Source organism: Lithobates pipiens, unplaced genomic scaffold, assembly GCF_037356315.1.
Source record: "Lithobates pipiens isolate NorthernLeopardFrog02 unplaced genomic scaffold, aLitPip1_a1.2 Scaffold_18, whole genome shotgun sequence".
Lineage (NCBI taxonomy): Eukaryota > Metazoa > Chordata > Amphibia > Anura > Ranidae > Lithobates > Lithobates pipiens.
The window spans coordinates 623,047,559-623,072,197 of record NW_027507758.1 but is presented as its reverse complement, the minus strand read 5'-3'; the positions used below and the strand labels follow the sequence as shown (position 1 = coordinate 623,072,197).

Here is a 24,639-nt window from a genome sequence, read left to right as displayed (position 1 = left end):
CTGAGCGGAGACCAGTGGAGGACACTGAGCGGAGACCAGTGGAGGACACTGAGCGGATACCAGTGGAGGACACTGAGCGGAGACCAGTGGAGTGATTGGTGGAGGACACTGAGCGGAGACCAGTGGAGGACACTGAGCGGAGACCAGTGGAGGGATTGGTGGAGGACACTGAGCAGAGACCAGTGGAGGACACTGAGCGGAGACCAGTGGAGGACACTGAGCGGAGACCAGTGGAGGACACTGAGCGGAGACCAGTGGAGGACACTGAGCGGAGACCAGTGGAGGACACTAAGCGGAGACCAGTGGAGTGATTGGTGGAGGACACTGAGCGGAGACCAGTGGAGGACACTGAGCGGAGACCAGTGGAGTGATTGGTGGAGGACACTGAGCGGAGACCAGTGGAGGACACTGAGCGGAGACCAGTGGAGGACACTGAGCGGATACCAGTGGAGGACACTGAGCGGAGACCAGTGGAGGACACTGAGCGGAGACCAGTGGAGGACACTGAGCGGAGACCAGTGGAGGACACTGAGCGGATACCAGTGGAGGACACTGAGCGGAGACCAGTGGAGTGATTGGTGGAGGACACTGAGCGGAGACCAGTGGAGGACACTGAGCGGAGACCAGTGGAGGGATTGGTGGAGGACACTGAGCAGAGACCAGTGGAGGACACTGAGCGGAGACCAGTGGAGGACACTGAGCGGAGACCAGTGGAGGACACTGAGCGGAGACCAGTGGAGGACACTGAGCGGAGACCAGTGGAGTGATTGGTGGAGGACACTGAGCAGAGACCAGTGGAGGGATTGGTGGAGGACACTGAGCGGAGACCAGTGGAGGGACCGGTGGAGGACACTGAGCAGAGACCAGTGGAGGACACTGAGCGGAGACCAGTGGAGGACACTGAGCGGAGACCAGTGGAGGACACTGAGCGGAGACCAGTGGAGGACACTGAGCGGAGACCAGTGGAGTGATTGGTGGAGGACACTGAGCGGAGACCAGTGGAGGGATTGGTGGAGGACACTGAGCGGAGACCAGTGGAGGACACTGAGCGGAGACCAGTGGAGGACACTGAGCGGAGACCAGTGGAGGACACTGAGCGGAGACCAGTGGAGGACACTGAGCGGAGACCAGTGGAGTGATTGGTGGAGGACACTGAGCGGAGACCAGTGGAGGACACTGAGCGGAGACCAGTGGAGGGATTGGTGGAGGACACTGAGCGGAGACCAGTGGAGGACACTGAGCGGAGACCAGTGGAGGACACTGAGCGGAGACCAGTGGAGGACACTGAGCGGAGACCAGTGGAGGACACTGAGCGGAGACCAGTGGAGGACACTGAGCGGAGACCAGTGGAGGACACTAAGCGGAGACCAGTGGAGGACACTCAGCAGAGACCAATGGAGGGATTGGTGGAGGACACTGAGCAGAAGCCAGTGGAAGGATTGGTGGAGAGGAGTGGCAGACACTGAGCAGAGACCAGTCGAGTGATTGGTGGAGGACACTGAGCAGAGACGATGGATGCGCCGGACTACAGGGGACAGCGGTGACATCGCTGGCTCCTGTGTCAGGTAAGTGACACATAATGGACTACTATGTGATGCATACTAGTCCATTATGCTTTACCTTTGCAGGGAATGAAAGAGGAAGTAAACCCATCAGGGTTTACTTCCTCTTTAAAGGGCCTTTTGTTTTAAAATACATTTTAAATTACATTATTTTTTTATTGCATTTTAGTGTAAATATGAGATCTGAAGTCTTTTTGACCCCAGATCTCATATTTAACCACTTGCCGACCGCCTCACGCCGATGTACGTCATCAGAATGGCACGGGCAGGCATAAGCACATATATGTACGTCCTTTGCCTCCCGCGGGTCGGGGGCCCGATCGGGCCCCCGCCCGGTGCCTGCGGCGGTCGGTTTTCGTTCGGGAGCGATCCCGGACGAGGGGACGGCCATTCATTCATGGCCACCCCCTCGCGATCGCTCCCGACGAATGGAAATCCCCGGTGACATCACTTCCTCTCCTGTAATGTAAACACAGGAGAGGAAGTGATGTATTCTCTCCTCCGTGTCGGTATTTTTCGTTCCGACACGGAGGAGAGCGGATCAGTGAGTTGCACCAACACATCCCACACACAGTAGAACATGCCAGGCACACTCACACCCCCCCTTTACCCCCCGATCACCCCCCCAATTACCCCTGCCCCCCAGTCACAGTGACACCAATGTCATTTTTTTTTTTTTTTTTTTTTTTTTTGCATTGGTGTCATTTGTGACTGTAATAACTGTTAGGGCAGTTAGGGTTAGCCCCCTTTAGTTCTAATGTACCCCCCTAACCCCCCCAATAAAGGTTTAACCCCGTGATCACCCCCCGTCGCCAGTGTCACTAAGGCTGGGTTCACATTGCAGCGGTTTATGAGAACGAATGTGATTCGCACCGCACTGCAGTGCAAATCACATCCGATCTCTGTGCGATTCGAGTTCAGCCATTCGCCACACCCGCCGCACCCGCCGCAAATTCGCACGGGACCCTTTTTTTGGCCCGCAGCAGAATCGGATCGCATGGGTGTTCACACCATGCGATCCGAGTTTGCAGATCGCACTGCGATATGCGAACTGATCTGGGGGTGTCAGTAACATTTCACTGACACTCCCAGCAGTTCGCATAGGGCAGTGTGAACTGCCGCCGGGAGGCATGCGATGCGGGAACCCGCCGCGGATTCGCGGCGTTTCCGCATCGCTCCAGTGTGAACCCAGCCTAATAAGCGATCATTTTTCTGATCGCCGTATTAGTGTCACAGGTGACGCTAGTTAGGCAGGTAGGTATTTAGGTTCGCCGCAGCTTTTTATAGCGCTAGGGACCCCCATATACTACCGCATAAAGCCCCCTGATTGCCCCCTAGTTAACCCTTTCACCAGTGATCACCATATAACTGTTACAGGTGACGCTGGTTGGTTAGTTATTTTTTTATAGTTTCAGGGCACCCGCCATTTATTACCTAATAAAGGTTTAACCCCCTGATCACCCGGCAGGTGTCATTTGTGACTAATAACTGTTAGGGCAGTTAGGGTTAGCCCCCTTTAGTTCTAAGGTACCCCCCTAACCCCCCCAATAAAGGTTTAACCCCGTGATCACCCCCCGTCGCCAGTGTCACTAAGGCTGGGTTCACATTGCAGCGGTTTATGAGAACGGATGTGATTCGCACCGCACTGCAGTGCAAATCACATCCGATCTCTGTGCGATTCGAGTTCAGCTATACAGATAGTATGGCTGAATTCGTGTCGCACCCGCCGCAAACTCGCACGGGACCCTTTTTTTGGTCCGCAGCAGAATCGGATCGCATGGGTGTTCACACCATGCGATCCAAGTTTGCAGATCGCACTGCGATATGCGAACTGATCTGGGGGTGTCATTAACATTTCACTGACACTCCCAGCAGTTCGCATAGGGCAGTGTGAACTGCCGCCGGGAGGCATGCGATGCGGGAACCCGCCGCGCATTCGTGGCGTTCCCGCATCGCTCCAGTGTGAACCCAGCCTAATAAGCGATCGTTTTTCTGATCGCTGTATTAGTGTCACAGGTGACGCTAGTTAGGCAGGTAGGTATTTAGGTTCGCCGCAGCTTTTTATAGCGCCAGGGACCCCCATATACTACCGCATAAAGCCCCCTGATTGCCCCCTAGTTAACCCTTTCACCAGTGATCACCATATAACTGTTACAGGTGACGCTGGTTGGTTAGTTATTTTTTTATAGTTTCAGGGCACCCGCCATTTATTACCTAGTCTCACTAGTGTACCCCTAAATTTAGGGGTGTCTACTTTCTAAAATGGGGTCATTTGGGGGGGGGGGGGTTTGTGCCATCTTGGCATTTTATGGCCTTCAAAACTGTAACGCCCTTAGAAAGCCTGAAGGCGGTGCTTGGTTTTTGGGGCCCCGTACGCGGCTAGGCTCCCAAAAAGTCCCACATATGTGGTATCCCCGTACTCAGGAGAAGCAGCAGAATTTATTTTGGGGTGTCATTTCACATATGCCCATGGCATGCGTGAGCAATATATCATTTAGTGACAACTTTGTGAAAAAAAAAAAAAGTTTGTAATTTTCCCGCAACTTGTGGCAAAATATAAAATATTCCATGGACTCAACATGCCTCTCAGCAAATAGCTTGGGGTGTCTACTTTCTAAAATGGGGTCATTTGTGGGGGTTTTGTGCCATCTTGGCATTTTATGGCCTTCAAAACTGTAATAGGTAGTGAGGCGTGAAATCAAAAATTGACGCCCTTAGAAAGCCTGAAGGCGGTGCTTGGTTTTCGGGGCCCTGTACGCGGCTAGGCTCCCAAAAAGTCCCACATATGTGGTATCCCCGTACTCAGGAGAAGCAGCAGAATTTATTTTGGGGTGTCATTTCACATACGCCCATAGCATGTGTGAGCAATATATCATTTAGTGACAACTTTGTGTAAAAAAAAAAAAAAAATTTTTTTTTTGTCATTATTCAATCGCTTGAGGCAAAAAAATAAAATATTCAATGGGCTCAACATGCCTCTTATCAATTTCCTTAGGGGGTCTACTTTCCAAAATGGGGTCATTTGGGGGGGTTTTGTACTGCCCTGTCATTTTAGCACCTCAAGAAATGAGATAGGCAGTCGTAAACTAAAAGCTGCGTAAATTCCAGAAAACGTACCTTAGTTTGTAGATGTGACAACTTTTGCGCAAACCAATAAATATACAATTATTGACTTTTTTTTTACCAAAGACATGTGGCTGAATACATTTTGTCCTAAATGTATGACTAAAATTGAGTTTATTGGATTTTTCTAATAACAAAAAGTAGAAAATATCATTTTTTTTCAAAATTTGCGGTCTTTTTACGTTTATATCGCAAAAAATAAAAATCGCAGAGGCAATCAAATACCATCAAAAGAAAGCTCTATTTGTGGGAAGAAAAGGACGCAAATTTTGTTTGGGTACAACATTGCATGACCGCGCAATTACCAGTTAAAGCAGCGCAGTGCCAAAGTGTAAAAAGACCTCTGGTCATTTACCAGCAAAATGGTCCGGTCTGAAAGTGGTTAAGAGGTCCTGTCATGTTTTTTTCTATTACAAGGGATGTTTACATTCCTTGTAATAGGAATAAAAGTGACACTTTTTTTTTTTTTTTTTTTAACCACTTGCCGACCAGTGCACGCCGATGTACGTCGACAGAATGGCACGGGCAGGAAAATGGGCGTACATGTACGTCCCTTTAAATTTGCCGCCCTGCCATCGGGAGCGCGCCGGCAGCGGCACGCTCCCGCGCTGGTCGGGACCCCCGTGAGTCCGGTCGCGGGACAAGCGGACTCGATCGCCACGGGAATACCCGCGATCGTCTCACGGAGCTGCCAAATGAAGAAATGCCGTTGTAAACAGCATTTCTCCATTCTGCCTAGCAACTAGTGACGCTGATCTCTGCTCCATGTGATTGGAGCAGAGATCAGTGTTCACTAAATGAAAGCCCAACCCCCCCACAGTTAGTAACACACCCCTAGGAACACTTAACCCCTACACTGCCACCCACTGGTTAACCACTTCACTGGCAGTGTCATTTACACAGGAATCACTGCATTTATATAGCAGTGATTACTGTATAAATGACAATGGTCCCAAAAATGTGTCAAAAATGTCCGATGGGTCCCCCACAATGTCGCAGTCACAATAAAAATCGCTGATCGCCGCCATTACTAGTAAAAAAAAATGTAAAAAAATTATTAATAAAAATGCTATAAAACTATCCCTATTTTGTAAACGCTATAACTTTTGCGCAAACCAATCAATAATCGCTTATTGGGTTTTTTTTTTTACCAAAAATATGTAAAACAGGGCTCGACAAAACCCGGGCGCCCGGTCGCATTTGCGACTAGAATTCCAGACCTGGCGCCTGGGGCAGCACAGCTGGGGGTATGCTGTCTCCGCGGCCCCCCCCGGCGCGATCGCGTCGGGCCGCGCCGCCGCCGGCCGGTAATTTAGCCCCCGGCTTTGAGGCCTTCTACGATCCTATGGTTCCTTCTGTAATCTGGCGCCCTCTTGTGGTGGCCGTTGGAATTACAACCAGCAATGCTAATGGATGCAATGCTAATTTTCCCTGCCTGCCAGCCTATCTTCCTTCCCTTTACTCAGAACCCCTAAAAATTATATATATATTTTATTCTAACACCCTAGAGAATAAAATGGTGGTCGTTGCAATACTGTCTGTCACACCGTATTTGCACAGCGGACTTACAAGCGCACTTTTTTGGGGAAAATGTATTTAATAAAAAAAATAAAATAAGACAACAGTAAAGTTAGCCCAATTTTTTTTAATATTGTGAAAGATAATGTTGCGTAGAGTAAATCGATACCAAACATGTCATGCTTCAAAATTGCGCCCGCTCATCGAATGGCGACAAACTTTTACCCTTTAAAATCTCCATAGGCGACATTTAAAAAATTCTACAGGTTGCACTTTTTAAGTTACAGAGGAGGTCTCTATTTTTTTTTTATTTTAACTTTTATTTTTATTTTTTTCACTGTTCTTTAAAAAAAAAAAAAAATGTGTCACTTTTGTTCCTATTACAAGGAATGTAAAAATCCCTTGTAATAGAAAAAAGCATGACAGGTCCTCTTGTATATGAGATCTGGGGTCAGAGAGACCTCACATCTCAATTTACACTAAAATGCAATTTAAAAAAAAAATTGTCATTTGAAAAAAATAAATAAAATGTCCCTCTAAGAGCTATGGGGGGCAATGACTTGGAGACAGGTGGGGGCTGGGGGCTATCTTCCCCTCACTTGTCTCCATGTCAGGCCAGGGACAGGTCCAGATCGCCGTCACGGACCCGGCTCCTAACTTTTTTAGCTGGCTCCTAGATTCCAAGCAAATTTGTCAACCCCTGATGTAAAAGAATACGTATCGGCCTAAACTGAGGGAATATTTTTTTTTTATATATTTTTGGGGGATATTTATTATAACAAAAAGTAAAAAATAATGTGTTTTTTTCAAAATTGATGCTCTATTTTTGTTTATAGCGCAAAAAATTAAAACCGCAGGGGTGATCAAATACCACCAAAAGAAAGCTCTATTTGTGGGAAAAAAAGGACATCAATTTTGTTTGGGAGCCACGTCGCATGACCGTGCAATTGTCAGTTAAAGCGTCGCAGTGCCGAATCGCAAAAAGTGGTCTGGTCTTTGACCAGCAAAATGGTCCGGTCTGAAAGTGGTTAAACAGTGTAAAAATAAAAAGTAAAAGGTAAAATAAATAAGAAAAAAAAAATCTTAAACGTGCCCCGTCCTGCCGAGCTCGCGTGCCTAAGCGCCTGCATACGTGAGGTTTAATTAAAGAAAAAAAGGGAGATAAAAGAGGAGAGAAAGAAAAAAGAATGGGAAAAAGATATGTCCACTGATGAAGGGTTAAATTAATACTACCCTTATTGAGTCCTTATTAACCACTTTCAGACCGGACCACTTTGCTGGTAAATGACCAGAGATCTTTTTACACTTTGGCACTGCGCTGCTTTAACTGGTAATTGCGCGGTCATGCAATGTTGTACCCAAACAAAATTTGCGTCCTTTTCTTCCCACAAATAGAGCTTTCTTTTGATGGTATTTGATTGCCTCTGCGATTTTTATTTTTTGCGATATAAACGTAAAAAGACCGCAAATTTTGAAAAAAAAATGATATTTTCTACTTTTTGTTATTAGAAAAATCCAATAAACTCAATTTTAGTCATACATTTGGGCCAAAATGTATTCAGCCACATGTCTTTGGTAAAAAAAAAGTCAATAACTGTATATTTATTGGTTTGCGCAAAAGTTGTCACATCTACAAACTAAGGTACGTTTTCTGGAATTTACGCAGCTTTTAGTTTACGACTGCCTATCTCATTTCTTGAGGTGCTAAAATGGCAGGGCAGTACAAAACCCCCCCAAATGACCCCATTTTGGAAAGTAGACCCCCTAAGGAAATTGATAAGTGGCATGTTGAGCCCATTGAATATTTTATTTTTTTGCCTCAAGCGATTGAATAATGACAAAAAAAATTTTTTTTTTTTTTTTTTACACAAAGTTGTCACTAAATTATATATTGCTCACACATGCTATGGGCATATGTGAAATGACACCCCAAAATAAATTCTGCTGCTTCTCCTGAGTACGGGGATACCACATCTGTGGGATTTTTTTGGGAGCCTAGCCGCGTACGGGGCCCCGAAAGCCAAGAACCGCCTTCAGGTTTTCTAAGGGCGTAAATATTTGACTTCACTCCTCACTACCTATTACAGTTTTGAAGGCCATAAAATGCCAAGATGGCACAAAACCCCCACAAATGACCCCATTTTAGAAAGTAGACACCCCAAGCTATTTGCTGAGAGGCATGTTGAGTCCATGGAATATTTTATATTTTGCCACAAGTTGCGGGAAAATTACAAACTTTTTTTATTTATTTATTTTTTTCACAAAGTTGTCACTAAATGATATATTGCTCACGCATGCCATGGGCATATGTGAAATGACACCCCAAAATAAATTCTGCTGCTTCTCCTGAGTACGGGGATACCACATATGTGGGACTTTTTGGGAGCCTAGCCACGTACGGGACCCTAAAACCAAGCACCGCCTTCAGGCTTTCTAAGGGCGTTACAGTTTTGAAGGCCATAAAATGCCAAGATGGCACAACCCCCCCCCCCCCCCCCAAATGACCCCATTTTGGAAAGTAGACACCCCTAAATTTAGGGGTACACTAGTGAGACTAGGTAATAAATGGCGGGTGCCCTGAAACTATAAAAAAATAACTAACCAACCAGCGTCACCTGTAACAGTTATATGGTGAACACTGGTGAAAGGGTTAACTAGGGGGCAATCAGGGGGCTTTATGCGGTAGTATATGGGGGTCCCTGGCGCTATAAAAAGCTGCAGCGAACCTAAATACCTACCTGCCTAACTAGCGTCACCTGTGACACTAATACAGCGATCAGAAAAACGATCGCTTATTAGGCTGGGTTCACACTGGAGCGATGCGGGAACGCCACGAATGCGCGGCGGGTTCCCGCATCGCATGCCTCCCGGCGGCAGTTCACACTGCCCTATGCGAACTGCTGGGAGTGTCAGTGAAATGTTACTGACACCCCCAGATCAGTTCGCATATCGCAGTGCGATCTGCAAACTCGGATCGCATGGTGTGAACACCCATGCGATCCGATTCTGCTGCGGACCAAAAAAAGGGTCCCGTGCGAGTTTGCGGCGGGTGCGGCGGGTGCAACACGAATTCAGCCATACTATCTGTATGGCTGAACTCGAATCGCACAGAGATTGGATGTGATTTGCACTGCAGTGCGGTGCGAATCACATCCGTTCTCATAAACCGCTGCAATGTGAACCCAGCCTTAGTGACACTGGCGACGGGGGGTGATCACGGGGTTAAACCTTTATTGGGGGGGTTAGGGGGGTACCTTAGAACTAAAGGGGGCTAACCCTAACTGCCCTAACAGTTATTACAGTCACAAATGACACCCGCCGGGTGATCAGGGGGTTAAACCTTTATTAGGTAATAAAAGGCGGGTGCCCTGAAACTATAAAAAAATAACTAACCAACCAGCGTCACCTGTAACAGTTATATGGTGATCACTGGTGAAAGGGTTAACTAGGGGGCAATCAGGGGGCTTTATGCGGTAGTATATGGGGGTCCCTGGCTCTATAAAAAGCTGCGGCGAACCTAAATACCTACCTGCCTAACTAGCGTCACCTGTGACACTAATACAGCGATCAGAAAAATGATTGCTTATTAGGCTGGGTTCACACTGGAGCGATGCGGGAACGCCACGAATCCGCGGCGGGTTCCCGCTTCGCATGCCTCCCGGCAGCAGTTCACACTGCCCTATGCGAACTGCCGGGAGTGTCAGTGAAATGTTAATGACACCCCCAGATCAGTTCGCATATCGCAGTGCGATCTGCAAACTCGGATCGCATGGTGTGAACACCCATGCGATCCGATTCTGCTGCGGACCAAAAAAAGGGTCCCGTGCGAATTTGCGGCGGGTGCGACGCAAATTCAGCCATACTATCTGTATGGCTGAACTCGAATCGCACAGAGATCGGATGTGATTTGCACTGCAGTGCGGTGCGAATCACATTCGTTCTCATAAACCGCTGCAATGTGAACCCAGCCTTAGTGACACTGGCGACGGGGGGTGATCACGGGGTTAAACCTTTATTGGGGGGGTTAGGGGGGTACCTTAGAACTAAAGGGGGCTAACCCTAACTGCCCTAACAGTTATTACAGTCACAAATGACACCAATGCAAAAAAAAAAAAAAAAAAATGACATTGGTGTCACTGTGACTGGGGGGCAGGGGTAATTGGGGGGGTGATCGGGGGGGGGTGTGAGTGTGCCTGGCATGTTCTACTGTGTAGTGTCGTGTTGGTGCAACTCACCGATCCTCTCTCCTCGGTGTCAGAACGAAAAATACTGACACGGAGGAGAGATTACATCACTTCCTCTTCTGTGTTTACATTACAGGAGAGGAAGTGATGTCACGGAGCATTTCCATTCGTCGGGAGCGATCGCGAGGGGGTGGCCATGAATGAATGGCCGCCCCCTCATCCCGGATCGCTCCCGAACGAATACCGACCGCCGCAGGCACCGGGGGGGGGCCCGATCGGGCCCCCCACCCGCGGGAAGGCAGGAACGTACAGGTACGCCCATATGCCTGCCCGTGCCATTCTGTCGACGTACATCGTCGTGCGGCGGTCGGCAAGTGGTTAAGGTATTAGTGCCGTAACCAAATAACATATATAAACGAACAAAAAGCAGTTTGATTAGCACGGACTGCAGAAAGAGGTTACTTTGGGCACCAAAAGAATTTTTTACCTCCAAAGATAAGGTTAATTGAAAATTTATAATTTATTTTAAATTTCCTATACCATAATTAACCATAGTTTCATTATTAAAAAACCTAAGACCATTCATAAAAAATGTGTTCATTTCCGAAGTAAACCAAACATAAACCATATAAAACAGACCACAGACAAGACATAAATGACACACACAACAAACACAAAAAGTGCCGCTGGTCCGGACCAATTGCTACCGATTGCCAAAAATGGTAATTATAAACCTATTAGACCTGTAGAAATGCTCACAATATCGGTGAATATATTTATCTGGCAATCAGCAGCAAGCATGGAAAAGAGACTAATTTTAGATTGTGGCTATTACTATCAGCCTTATTCCCAAAAATCTTTACAACAGAGTGTCCATTCGATAGATTGTTTGATATTTCGAATGTTATCGGCTTGGATTGACCAAAATGATTTGATAGTATAGAAGTTATTCCCTTCGGGGAGACTATTTGTTCACAAAGGCCACAAAAAGCTAATATAAAGCAAAACATCTGAGTTGTTTCACGGCTAGAAGCAGTTCATTTCAATTTAATCAGTGAATGCTGCAACATCACAGTACATCAGCAGATAATTTTGAAGGGCCATAAGTTATGTCTCATACAGTACCGCAGCCTCCCCCAACGCTGTTGTTTGTTTCTCTGAGGAAAAACAAATTGTCCGATCCTGAAAGGGTTACTTCACGGGCATAAAGTTTTGCTCTACCGACACGTTTTATAACATCCACATAATATGCACTACTCACGGACCGACATCAATCGTTGTTATTTTCGATATGAGAACATTTCGCCGGCCAACAACCAAAGGTAATCATCTGCGGTTAGTGATTCAGCGCACATTGCTCGCTTTGGCAAACGAGGGCTTACGAAAACACTGACCGTCCATATGAAAGAATAATATTGAATTTCTCGAAAAACAAAACACTCCGTGTGTCAGGCTGCATCAGCTGTCTCTAGCCCATGCGCGGTTCGTCCACCGTCCGGATGTGACGTCAACGCGTTTCGCTGGCTATTAGCGTAGCTTCATCTCGGACGATTCGTACCACACCGTCACACGTCCTTTTGTAACGAATTACGCAGGTTTGTTCAATTAATAAATCACCATTTATTTCTGCCTGTGTTTAACAAAATATTTAGTCTGTCAAGAGACCTCCCTACGTAGGCAGGGCCGCTGATAGGCCAGTACAACTGGTCCTGTTGTACTGGGCCTGGCCAGCAGGGGGGGCCCAGGAAACCTGTCCACAGAACTAATTAATGTGCAAAGAAAAATAAAAAATCCTCCAGCCACCATGACCAAACATTGTCTGTCGGAGTCATCCTCTCCTCCCAACCCCCCCCCCCCCCCCCCGGTTACTTTTTGAGTTTTTTTTTTATTTTTTATTTTGAGCTCAATATCTGCAGGTGGCGACAGGGGGAGGGACTATTTTTTCTATTTCGGGCGCAGAAGAATGTCTCTTCCGCGCCCGCTCCTCATGCTGGCTCAAGTCCCGGCCAGCATGTCGTTTCCTGGCGCCACGGAGTGATTCCTCTCCCTCTGCTCTGAAGCAGTGAAGCGAGCGGGGCCGCCAGTGTGTTTGTTTTTTTTTCAAAATAGTTTTTATTTTTTTGTTTTGTTTTTTTAAAGTAAAAACCGCAGAGGTGACCAAATACCACCACAAGAAAATAAATATCACTTGTAGACAAGCCTGCACTTTTTTTCAAGGCGAGGTCTGGGGAGGGGCCAGGGGTGGGGCCAAGGGTGGGACTGAAGGGGGCCCCGTCAGGTAGGCTGCACGGGTCCCCATGATTTCTATCAGCGGCCCTGTACGTAGGTACTACTTCTGTCGGTCCTTCACTGTTTCTGCAATTGGACATTTTGAAAATAGACGCATAGGATGCTCACTAACAAAAACAAAACTGACAATGACAAGGACAAACACCAAAATATACGAACTATAACGAATACCAACATTAAAGAAAAAGGTCACTGTCACCCGAGAAAAATACCACATACTACTCACCAACTAACAAAATTGGAGAAGAAAATAGACCAAAAGGGCTTTTTTTTATTTTTAAAAAAACGGCCTATATCGACACTTGCAGAAAATAGAGAAACAGTCCTAACAACCATATTAAGAAGTACCAATATGGCAAGTCAGGATCTTATTGTGCCAAAAAAACACCTGCAGATTGAGCTCAGTGTTCAAGCCTGCAGGAGCGAGCGACTTTAATCGATACACCCACCACTTCTCTTTTTGTAGGAGAATGCGATCAAAGTCACCTATCCTGCTAGGCAATTTTAGGGCATAAATACCCTTTACTGTCATGCCCGTTGGTTTATGGTCATGATACATAGAAAAATGTTTAGCGAGTGGTTTCTCAGGTGGTTTACTCTTGTCTTTAATTTCACGTATGTGTTCACCAATCCTAAGTCTCAACATTCTTTTGGTTTTGCCAACATATATTTTGGAACAAGGGCAAGTAATTACATAGATCACTCTCGTTGTTGCACAGTTAATCAAATCACGTATCTCAAAGGATGCTTGACCAGTAGCATCTGTGAATACTGCTGTTCGATGCACAAACGGATACATTTGACACTTATTAAAAGGAAACATTCCTTTAGCTCGTGGATACTCAGATAACCAATTTGGATCAAAATCTTTAGTAAACTCGGAACTAATTAATATATCACCAAGGTTTCTTGCGCGTCTTGCTACGAGACTGGGTGATTGGCCAACTATTCTGGCCAACCCGGGTGAGTTGGTAAGAATGCCCCAGTGTTTATTCAGAATTAATCGACCTTATCCCATTGGGATCCATAGTTTGTTATGATCCTCACTGGCTCCGCTACTTTTTGTGAAGTTTTCGCTGTCGCTAATGAGTCTGTCAGAAGGCTCTTACGTTCCCTCAATGCCACTTTCTTCTTAGCCTTTTTGATTTGCCTGTGGGAATACCCACGCTCACGGAATCTTTCGTACAATTCCTTACTTTCGCGTCTGAAGTCGTCAGTACTTGTACAATTCCGCTTGGCCCATAAGAATTGGCCAACCGGAATACCATTCTTAAGCCAGTATGGATGATGGCTAGTTGCATGCAAAAGAGTATTTGCTGCCGTTTCCTTTCGGAATGTGCAAGTACTGAGTCGGCCATCTTTGAGAAAAATGTGAAGGTCCAAAAAAGACAACTTCTCCTGATCATAGGAGTAAGTTAAACATATATTGCGTTGATTTGAGTTCAACTCTCGCATAAATTGATGTAACTGTTCTAGAGAGCCCCTCCAGATCATCAATACATCATCGATGTATCGCAACCACACCTGGGTGTGGCCGCGGTACAACGAGGATGCATAGACGTCGTCTTCTTCCCATATACCAAGATGGAGGCACACATAGGACGGAGCCCATGCCGCCCCCATCAACGTACCTCTAATCTGGTGATAGAATGTAGCCAGAAACTGGAAAAAGTTGTTTGTCAAAGCGAATTCCATCAACTCCGTGTCAGGTAGTGTCGTGGTTGGGATTCGAACCAGCGACCCTTCTCCTACTTATACTAGGGCCAATTTTGGACAGAAGCCAATTAACCTACCTGCATGTCTTTGGATTGTGGGAGGAAACCGGAGGAAACCCACGCAGGCACAGGGAGAACATGCAAACTCCGGGCAGGTAGTGTTGTGGTTGAGATTCGAACCAGCGACCCTTCTTACTGCTAGGCAATAGCGCTAACCACTACACCACTGTGCTGCCCAACTCTGTGAGAAATTCATTTTGCGGTCCTGATTCTGGGTAAATCCTATCGAGGGAACTTGATACTGCCTGTATGCCTACTTTGTGGGGAATCGAGGTGTATAGTGATTCGACGTCTATACCTACCAGCCATAACTCATCTGGCTGGCTATAGACCTCCAAGGACTCGATTTCTGCTAACACATGTCTAGTGTCCTGTACAAAGGATCGCAATTTCTTAACTGGATCCTGCAGTAGTGAGTCCAAATAGCGCCCGACCCTTTCGAGAGGACCTCCGCAGGCAGAAACTATGGGTCTGTCCGGGGGATTTTCAAGGTCTTTGTGCACTTTTGGAATGATATAAAAGGTCGGTATGTTGTGCTCGCAGATGTCTAAACTCGCGATCCAAAAGTAACCCCTCATCTCTGGTAAACGTCAGCTTTCGATTTAGTTCCTCAACCAGTCTAGGGAAGGGGTTAGCATCCAATTTAGAGTATGTCATGCTGTCACCAAGAAGACGTTTAGCCTCTCGTTCGTATTGTTGTTGACTTAAAAGAACAACATTACCACCCTTAGCAGTCTTTTTTACTACAATGTTCAGTTTTTTACCATTTTTGGCAATCGGTAGCAATTGGTCCGGACCAGCGGCACTTTTTGTGTTTGTTGTGTGTGTCATTTATGTCTTGTCTGTGGTCTGTTTGTCTGTTTTATATGGTTTATGTTTGGTTTACTTCGGAAATGGACACTTTTTTTATGAATGGTCTTAGGTTTTTTACTAATGAAACTATGGTTAATTATGGTATTTGAAATTTAAAATAAATTATAAATTTTCAATTAACCTTATCTTTGGAGGTAAAAAATTATTTTGGTGCCCAAAGTAACCTCTTTCTGCAGTCCGTGCTAATCAAACTGCTTTTTTTCGTTTATGCCTGCATACGTGAGCAGCTCCCGCATATGGAAACGGTGTTCAAACCACACATGTGAGGTATCGTCGTGATCGGTAGAGCGAGAGCATTAATTCTAGGTCTAGAACTCCTCTGTAATGCAAAACATGCAACCTGTAGAATTTTTTAAATAAGGCCTATGGAGATTTTTAAGGCTAAAAGTTTGTCCCCATTCCACAAGCAAACTTTACTGTTGTCTTATTTTTTAATTAAAAAAAGTGCGCTTGTAAGACCGCTGCGCAAACACAGTGTGACAGAAAGTGTTCCAACGACCTCCATTTTATTCTCTAGGATGTTAGAAAAAAATTTTTATACTGTTTGGAGGTTAAAAAATTTTTTTTTTAACTTGTAAACACCACATCTAAAAAAGAGGCCCGGTCTTAAAGTGGTTAAAGGAGTTCTAAAGGCAGAAGGTGCATTCTATGCATTAAGATAAAAAGCCTTCTGTGTGTAGGAGTGCTGGGGAGGCTGCTAATACTTAACTGAGCCCCATCTCTGTCCAGCGATGTCCACGAATCCCTCGGCAGTGCGGGATTCTCTGTTCTGATTGGCTGAGACACAGCAGTAGTGCCATTGGCTCCTGCTGCTGTCAATCAAAGTCAGCCAATCATGAGAGAGAGGGGGCAAGGCAGAATGGCAGCTCCATGTCTCAATGGCTACAGGGAGCTGCAGCTTGACTCAGTCGCCCCCATAGCAAACTGCTTGCTGTGGGGGGCACTCGACAGGAGGGAGGGGCCAGGAGCAGTGAAGAGGGACCCGAGAAGAGGAGGTTTAGCGCTGCTCTGTGTAAATCCACTGTACAGAGCAGGTAAGTATAACATGTTTGTTATTTTTATTTAAAAAAAAAAGACTTTACAATCACTTTAATTCCGATTCATTTGTTTTACCCTTAACTCATGGTTGAGGCAAACCAGAATCTCATCCCTATATTTCAGTTCAACGATCAGACAGACTTTACTTGGAGAATTGGTAATTTCTAATCAGACAAGTAGGACAGGATGTAACAGGTGTGCAGGGTGGCAGAAACCTTACAGACACAAAGTACTCCAATCTACATGTACCACTGGGGGCAGCCTGCCTATTTTCCCTTTATAGTTTCATCCTAATATTGTACAGCCAATACAGTCCAGATAATTCTCCACTATCCATCTACAGAGAAGCCCACATAGATCACATGACCACATCAATGAAGATGGAGGAGGACCGGAGTCACATAGCTGAGAAGATACTAAACCTCACCCTGGAGATCGTCTACCTGCTGACCGGAGAGGTGAGGAGGATTCTGGGAGGTCACATGACATCACTCTTATCTCTATTAATAAAACACAGACCTGACTGGAGAGAGGTGAGGAGGATCCTGGGAGGACACATGACATCACTCTCATCTCTATTAATAAAACACAGACCTGACCGGAGAGGTAAGGAGGATTCTGGGAGGTCACATGACATCACTCTTATCTCTATTAATAAAACACAGACCTGACTGGAGAGAGGTGAGGAGGATCCTGGGAGGACACATGACATCACTCTCATCTCTATTAATAAAACACAGACCTGACTGGAGAGGCAAGGAGAATCCTGGGAGGACACATGACATCACTCTCATCTCTTAATAAAACACAGACACAACCGGAGAGGCGAGGAGGATTCTGGGAGAACAAACAAGATATTTGGGGGGCACACCCTAAAAGTTTCATTAAAGATGGTGCAGCCATAAGACCATACAACAGAACAAAATATTACAGCGCACACATGCAAAAAAGACATTTACCTCCTGCAAGGCTTATTTAACCACTTTCAGACCGGACCATTTTGCTGACTTAAGACCAGACCACTTTTTGCGATTCGGCACTGCGTCGCTTTAACTGACAATTGCGCGGTTGTGCAACGTGGCTCCCAAACAAAATTGACGTCCTTTTTTTTCCCCACAAATAGAGCTTTCTTTTGGTGGTATTTGATCACCTCTGTGGTTTTTATTTTTTGCGCTATAAACAAAAATAGAGCGACAATTTTGAAAAAAACACATTATTTTTTACTTTTTGTTATAATAAATATCCCCCAAAAATATATATATATAAAAAAAAACGTTTTCCCTCAGTTTAGGCGGATACGTATTCTTCTACATATTTTTGGTAAAAAAAAATCGCAATAAGCGATTATTGATTGGTTTGCGCAAAAGTTATAGCGTTTACAAAATAGGGGATAGTTTTATGGCATTTTTATTATTATTTTTTTTACTAGTAATGGTGGCGATCAGCGATTTTTATTGTGACTGCGACATTATGGCGGACACATCGGACATTTTTGACACATTTTTGGGACCATTGTCATTTATACAGCAATCACTGCTATACAAATGCAGTGATTCCTGTGTAAATGACACTGGCAGTGAAGGAGTTAACCAGGGGGTGGCAGTGTAGAGGTTAAGTGTTCCTAGGGGTGTGTTACTAACTGTGGGGGGTGTGGCTGTGTGTTAGTGAACACTGATCTCTGCTTCAATCACAGGGAGCAGAGATCAGTGTTGCTTGTTACTAGGCAGAACGGGGCGATGCAGTTTATGTCTGCATCTCCCCGTTCAGCCCACCGCGGCGATTGAGTCCACAGGACCCGCGACCGGACTCACGGGGGTCCCGACCGGTGTGCACGCGATGGCAGGGTGGCATTTAAAAGTGGACGTACCTGTACGCCAGTATGCCTGCCCGTGCCATTCTGCCGACGTACATCGGCGTGCGCCGATCGGGAAGTGGTTAAAAGACCTAGACATTTTCAAAAAACATTATCAAAAAATATGGGTTTTTGGTCACACCATATTGCTATATGGTGGTTAAGCTCACTTACTGCGACAAAGTACCCCATGATTAGTGGGTCCTACACTATCCATAGACTGGGAGATCCTGCTTCTCTGAACCATGGGAGCTATACTCCTCTATATGGGAGAACTAGAGGTCATCCAGGATTCTGGGAGGTCATGTGACATCACTCTTATCTCTATTAATAAAGCACAGACCTGACCGGAGAGGTGAGGAGGATTCTGGGATTCTAACATGATATTCCTGTTGGTTTTCCAATACAGAGATTACCTCTTCTGAAGTCAGGAGATCATATGACCATCAGAGTGCCTCCATGTGACTCCCTAAAACCTGAGAGACACAACATGGAGAAGATTCTAGAAGTCACCAAGAAGATGATGGAGCTGCTGACAGGAGAGGTGAGCGGTGCTGGGAATTCTGGGACATGATCCAGTAACAGACAAGGGATGTGTCTGGATGGTGACTGTATCATTGTGTGTGTCAGGTTCCTATAAGGTGTCAGGATGTCACTGTCTATTTCTCCATGGAGGAGTGGGAGTATTTAGAAGGACACAAGGATCTCTACAAGGACGTCATGATGGACAATCAGCCGCCCCTCACATCACCGGGTAAGAGGAGACTTTATTGTAAAGGAGAGAGCAGTACGGAGGCTCCACCTAGATCCCCCATCATCTGATAAACACATAGAAACAATGTATTCAGTCAGTGTGTGTGTTTCCTACAGATGGATCCAGTAATGGGAACCCACCAGAGAGATGTCCCCGTCCTCTGTATTCCCGGGATTCCACACAGGAAGGTCACACCATCCCCCACCATCATCATCAGGTAGATGAGGAACAATCAGTGATAGTTCTGATTTATACACAGCATGTTTGTTACAATGAATTTTTATAATATTTTTTAGAGTGGACACTTTAGGAAGTTCAATATTGTTGTTAAAGAAGAGTATAAAGAGGAGGATGATGAGTATGGAGTCATAGAGGAGCTTTCAAAAGGACACAATGATCTTCACAATGACATTATGATGGAGTCACCTAATACCAGGAACCCACCAGAGAGATGCCCCCATCCTCTGTATTCCCGAAATTCTACACAGGAAGATCACACCACCCCTCGCTATCATCAGGTGGGTGGAGTTGAGGGTCTGGATGTGGAGATGATGTGTGGACTCTACAAGATTATATTTTCTTTGAGATCTCACATCATAAATACTTCTATTTTACTGATGTTATTTTCTGCCATTCTGTTGGTTTAGGGTGAAGATCTGATGAACATGAAAGTTGAGGGTGAAGAAGAGACGTATGTGAGGGATGTTCAGCAGTCTATGGAGGAGGATGGAAAATTGGGAACATTTGTAGAGGAGGACACTCCTACAGAGATCAGCACAGGTGAGCCAAAATATATTCTTCTGTTTTCTCTAGGGCTGAAACAACTAATGGGCATAATCAATTATGAAAATAGTTGTCAGTTATTTTCATAATCGATTAGTTCAGCTGATTAGTTGGCCTGCAAATAGAATGCATTATTTTTTTTACATATCAGAAAAAAACAGTGCAACACACATATAGCTCAGTACACCATCCATATATGTAAACGAGGGGAGATTTTTTGTGTGGGATTTTTGGGGGTGCCGGAGAAAGAGAAGTAATTTCAATACTCCACAATAAGTATAAGAATTCTTTAATTACAAACAGGACATAGTTACAGAAAACTTTTAAAGATATGAGGTTATGTGCACATGTACAAGGATACATCTAGAGTTCTAAACAGTTGATGGAATTTGATTACTCCGCTGTAGCATTGGAGTGATTGTCCCGACATGTTTCGCTACTTTGGGCTCATCAGGGGATATTTTAGATACAAATGTAACACTGCATAGAACAGAGCAAAGTAGAATTAAAAACATTACATTGGCTTTAAATACAGTACATAACAGTTATAAGAAACAAGAATAGTGATGGTACGGTAGAGTAGGCTGTCGAGTACCATGCCCATAATAAATCGCTCACCCAAAAGATGATCACTGTCCTGCAACTCAGTGTTGAAACAGAAAAAACCGTCACCGTCATCCATACATATCAGTATACACAGTGCAACATACATGCCAGGAAGTGCCTGAGAACTTGTGAATGTGTGAGAAGCACTGCCTTATGGGACATGTAGTCCTGGGCAGGAGAAGGAAGTGAGGGATTCTATAGGAGACGTTTTTGTACCTTGATATAGGGGCACTCTATACTATACTTTACGGCTTCCTATAGGGGAACTCTATACTATACTTTACAGCTTCCTATAGGAGCATCCTGAAGGCAGGAGTAGCCAGTAATGCCAGCGGGGGACCCCAGAACAGGAGGAATGGGGCTGCTCTACACAAAGCAGGTAAGTATGACAAATTTGTATATTAAAAAACATATACAATGTTTACAATGACTTTAAGGGCTCACTGCAGGGGGAAAATCACCATCTGAACCCAGAGAAGCTGGAGGCTTACTGCGGCAGGGTGGCCCTTAAAGAGATTGTAAAGGTTTATTTATTTATTTACCGTATTTTTCGCTTCATAAGATGCACCTGACCATAAGACACACCTAGGTTTTAGAGGAGGAAAACAAGAAAAAAAATATTCTGAACCAAAGTGTGTATTAAAATATTTACCAGTGCCCATGAAATGCAGCCTGACCTTGCCATAAATGCGACCTGACCATTGCCATAAATGCAACCTGACCATTGCACATAAGTGCAGCCTCTCTTTGCCCACCAATTGCAGCCTCTGTGTGCCCACCATTTGCAGCCTCTGTGTCCACCACTGCAGCATCTTTGCCCACCAATTGCAGCCTCTGTGCCCATTGCAGCCTTTGTGCCCACTAATGTCAGCCTCTGTATAACACAGCACTCTCCTCCCTCTGTCCTCCAGCGCTCGTATGTCACAGAGCTGGGTCTGTGTGCAAGGTCCCGCCCCCCTAGACCGGCTCTTGTGATTGTACTGATGTAATCTATTATCACACGAGGCGGTCTGGGGGGGCGGGACCTTGCACACAGACCCAGCTCCATGACATACGAGCGCCGGAGGAGATCGCTGCAGTCGCCAGTAGGACAGTCCGGCCCTGCTCACAGAGGCTTCAGTCCTCCACTCTCCTGCCTTTTCTTCTGGCGGTGGCGATGGGGGGGGGGGTGTTGCCATCGGCGGCGGGGAGGAGGGGCAGTGCCTAGCATGCATTCGCTCTATAAGACGCAGAGACATTTTCCCCCATATTTCTGGGGGAAAAAAGTGTGTCTGATGGTGTGGAAAATATGGTAAATAACAAACATGTCGTACTTACCTCCACTGTTCAGTTCGTTTTACACAGAGTGGCCCCGATCCTCGTCTTCTGGGGTCCCTCGGCAGCTGTCTCGACTTCTCCCTGCAAGAGCTAACCACCCTCTGGGAAGTGCTCTCCCAAGGGGGTTAGCTTGCGGACGCGCTCCCGTGTGATCACTCGACCCCGTCCCCCGGCGCACCACGTGACCACAGCGGGAGCCAATGTCTGCGCTGCTATCAATCGTCCAATGAAGAGCCCACAAGAGCTGGGGGAAAGCAACGGGGGTTCCCACCCACGGAGATTCGGGGCTCAGGTAAGTAAAACAGGGGCTTGGGGGGGCCGGAGAGTGCAAGGCGTTTTTTCAGCTTAATCCATAGTATGCATTAAGCTGAAAAAACACGAAGCTTTACAACCCCTTTAAGTGCAAAATTAAATACCTGTACGTGATTCCTCGGATCGACTCTGGGGTGCACGCCAATCAGCGGGGCCGCCGGCCACCCACTATCGTTGACAGAAGAGGCAGAATGGCGGTCTGCCTATATAAACAAGGCAGAGCGCCATTCTGACAGGGAGGCAGAGAGAGATCTTTTGTTCCTGCTAATCGATGTCAGTCAATCCCCTACACAGAAAGCACTCCTTAGGAGCACACTTAACCCTTTGATTGCCCCTGACGTTAACCCCTTCTCTGCCAGTGTCTTTTATACAGACAGTGCTTTTTTTTTTTTTTTTAGCACTGACCACTGTATTGGTGTCACTGGTCCCCAAAAAGTGTCAGATTTGTCCGCTGCAATGTCGCAACCCCACTAAAAATCGCTGATCGCCACCATTACTAGTAAAAACAAAAAAAAAAAAGTCCATAAATATATCCCATAGTTTGTAGACGCTATAACTTTTGCACAAACCAATCAATATAAACTTACTGGGATTTATTTAACAAAAATATGTAGCTGAATACATATTGGCCTAAATTGATGCATAATTTGATTTTTTACATTATTTTTTATTGGATGTGTTTTATAGCAGAAAGTAAAAAATAAAAATAAAAAAAAATTATATATATATATATATATATATATATATATATATATATATATATATATATATATATATATATATATATATATATAATATTTTTTTTTTTTTAATTGTCTGTCTTTTTTTGTTTATAGCGCAAAAAATAAAAAACGCAGAGGTGATCAAGTACCACCAAAACAAAAAGTTATATTTGTGGGAAAAAAATGGACATTAATTTTATTTGGGCACAGTGTCGCACGACCGCATAATTGTCAGTTATATTAACACAGTGCCAGTCTGCAAAAAATGGCCTGGTCATGAAGGGGGGGTAAACCTGAGCTGACGTGGTTAACATAAAAAGATTTATATCCCCCCACCCCTCATATAGCTTTATGTCTGATTACCAGTTTAATTTACCCTGTATTTCCTACTTCTGGGTATATTTATTATATGTATGATAGAAGTGAGAAAAAAAATAATAATGAAAAAAAAATTATATAACATCTGTTATTCTCAGAGTGGATTCATTATTTTGTTCTGTAACCATATAGCAGGTTACATACAGTGGTGTGAAAAAGTGTTTGCCCCCTTCCTCATTTCCTGTTCCTTTGCATGTTTGTCACAACATCAAACCAATTTAAACAATAGTCAAGGACAACACAAGTAAACACAAAATGCAATTTGTAAATCAAGGTGTTTATTATTAAAGGTGAAAAAAAATCCAAACCATCATGGCCATGTGTGAAAAAGTGATTGCCCCCCCCTTGTTAAAACATACTATAACTGTGGTTGTCCACACCTGAGTTCAATTTCTCTAGCCACACCCAGGCCTGATTATTGCCACACCTGTTCACAATCAAGGCATCACTTAAATAGGAGCTGCTTGACACAGTAAGGTCCACCAGAAGATCCTTAAAAGCTACACATCATGCCGAGACCCAAAGAAATTCAGGAACAATTGAGAAAGCAAGTAATTGAGATCTATCAGTCTGGAAAGGGTTATAAAGCCATTTCCAAAGCTTTGGGAATCCAGCGAACCACAGTGAGAGCCATTATCCACAAATGGCGAAGACATGGAACAGTGGTGAACCTTCCCAGGAGTGGCCGGCCGCCCAAAATTACCCCAAGAGTGCAGCGACGACTCATCCAAGAGGTCACAAAAGACCCCACAACAACGTCCAAGGAACTGCAGGCCTCACTTGCCTCAGTTAAGGTCAGCGTTCATGCCTCCACCATCAGGAAAAGACTGGGCAAAAATGGCCTGCATGGCAGAGTTCCAAGGAGAAAACCACTGCTGAGCAAAAAGAACATCAAAGCTCGTCTCAATTTCTCCACAACACATCTTGATGATCCCCAAGACTTTTGGGACAACATTCTGTGGACCGATGAGACAAAAGTGGAACTCTTTGGAAGGTGTGTGTCCAAGTATATCTGGCGTAGAAGGAACACTGCATTTCATAAAAAGAACATTATACCAACAGTAAAATATGGTGGTGGTAGTGTGATGGTCTGGGGCTGTTTTGCTGCTTCAGGACCTGGAAGACTTGCCGTGATAAAAGGAACTATGAATTCTGCTGTCTACCAAGAGATCCTGAAGGAGAATGTCCGACCATCTGTTCGTGTACTCAAGCTGAAACGAACTTGGGTTCTGCAGCAGGACAATGATCCTAAACACACCAGCAAGTCCACCACCGAATGGCTGAAGAAAAACAAAATGAAGACTTTGGAGTGGCCTAGCCAAAGTCCTGACCTGAATCCTATTGAGATGTTGTGGTATGACCTTAAAAAGGCCGTTCATGCTCGAAAACCCTCTAATGTAACTGAATTAGGACAATTCTGCAAAGATGAGTGGGCCAAAATTCCTCCAGGACGCTGTAAAAGCCTCATTGCACGTTATCGCAAACGCTTGGTTGCAGTTGTTGCTGCTAAGGGTGGCCCAACCAGTTATTAGGTTTAGGGGGCAATCACTTTT

The 24,639-nt window shown here is 45.2% G+C and overlaps 1 protein-coding gene across 1 annotated transcript in view; it reads left to right on the top strand.

Annotated features, from left to right (window-relative positions):
• The window catches only part of LOC143986861 (uncharacterized), an 83,222-nt gene that overhangs the window by 6,665 nt on the left and 51,918 nt on the right, over window positions 1-24,639 (top strand). The window contains exons 2-7 of the mRNA XM_077485267.1: window positions 16,706-16,820; window positions 18,624-18,758; window positions 18,845-18,968; window positions 19,085-19,185; window positions 19,265-19,486; window positions 19,616-19,748. Coding sequence (XP_077341393.1) covers window positions 16,725-16,820; window positions 18,624-18,758; window positions 18,845-18,968; window positions 19,085-19,185; window positions 19,265-19,486; window positions 19,616-19,748 — 811 coding nt within the window. The 5' untranslated portion in view covers window positions 16,706-16,724. The remainder of the gene's footprint in view (window positions 1-16,705; window positions 16,821-18,623; window positions 18,759-18,844; window positions 18,969-19,084; window positions 19,186-19,264; window positions 19,487-19,615; window positions 19,749-24,639) is intronic.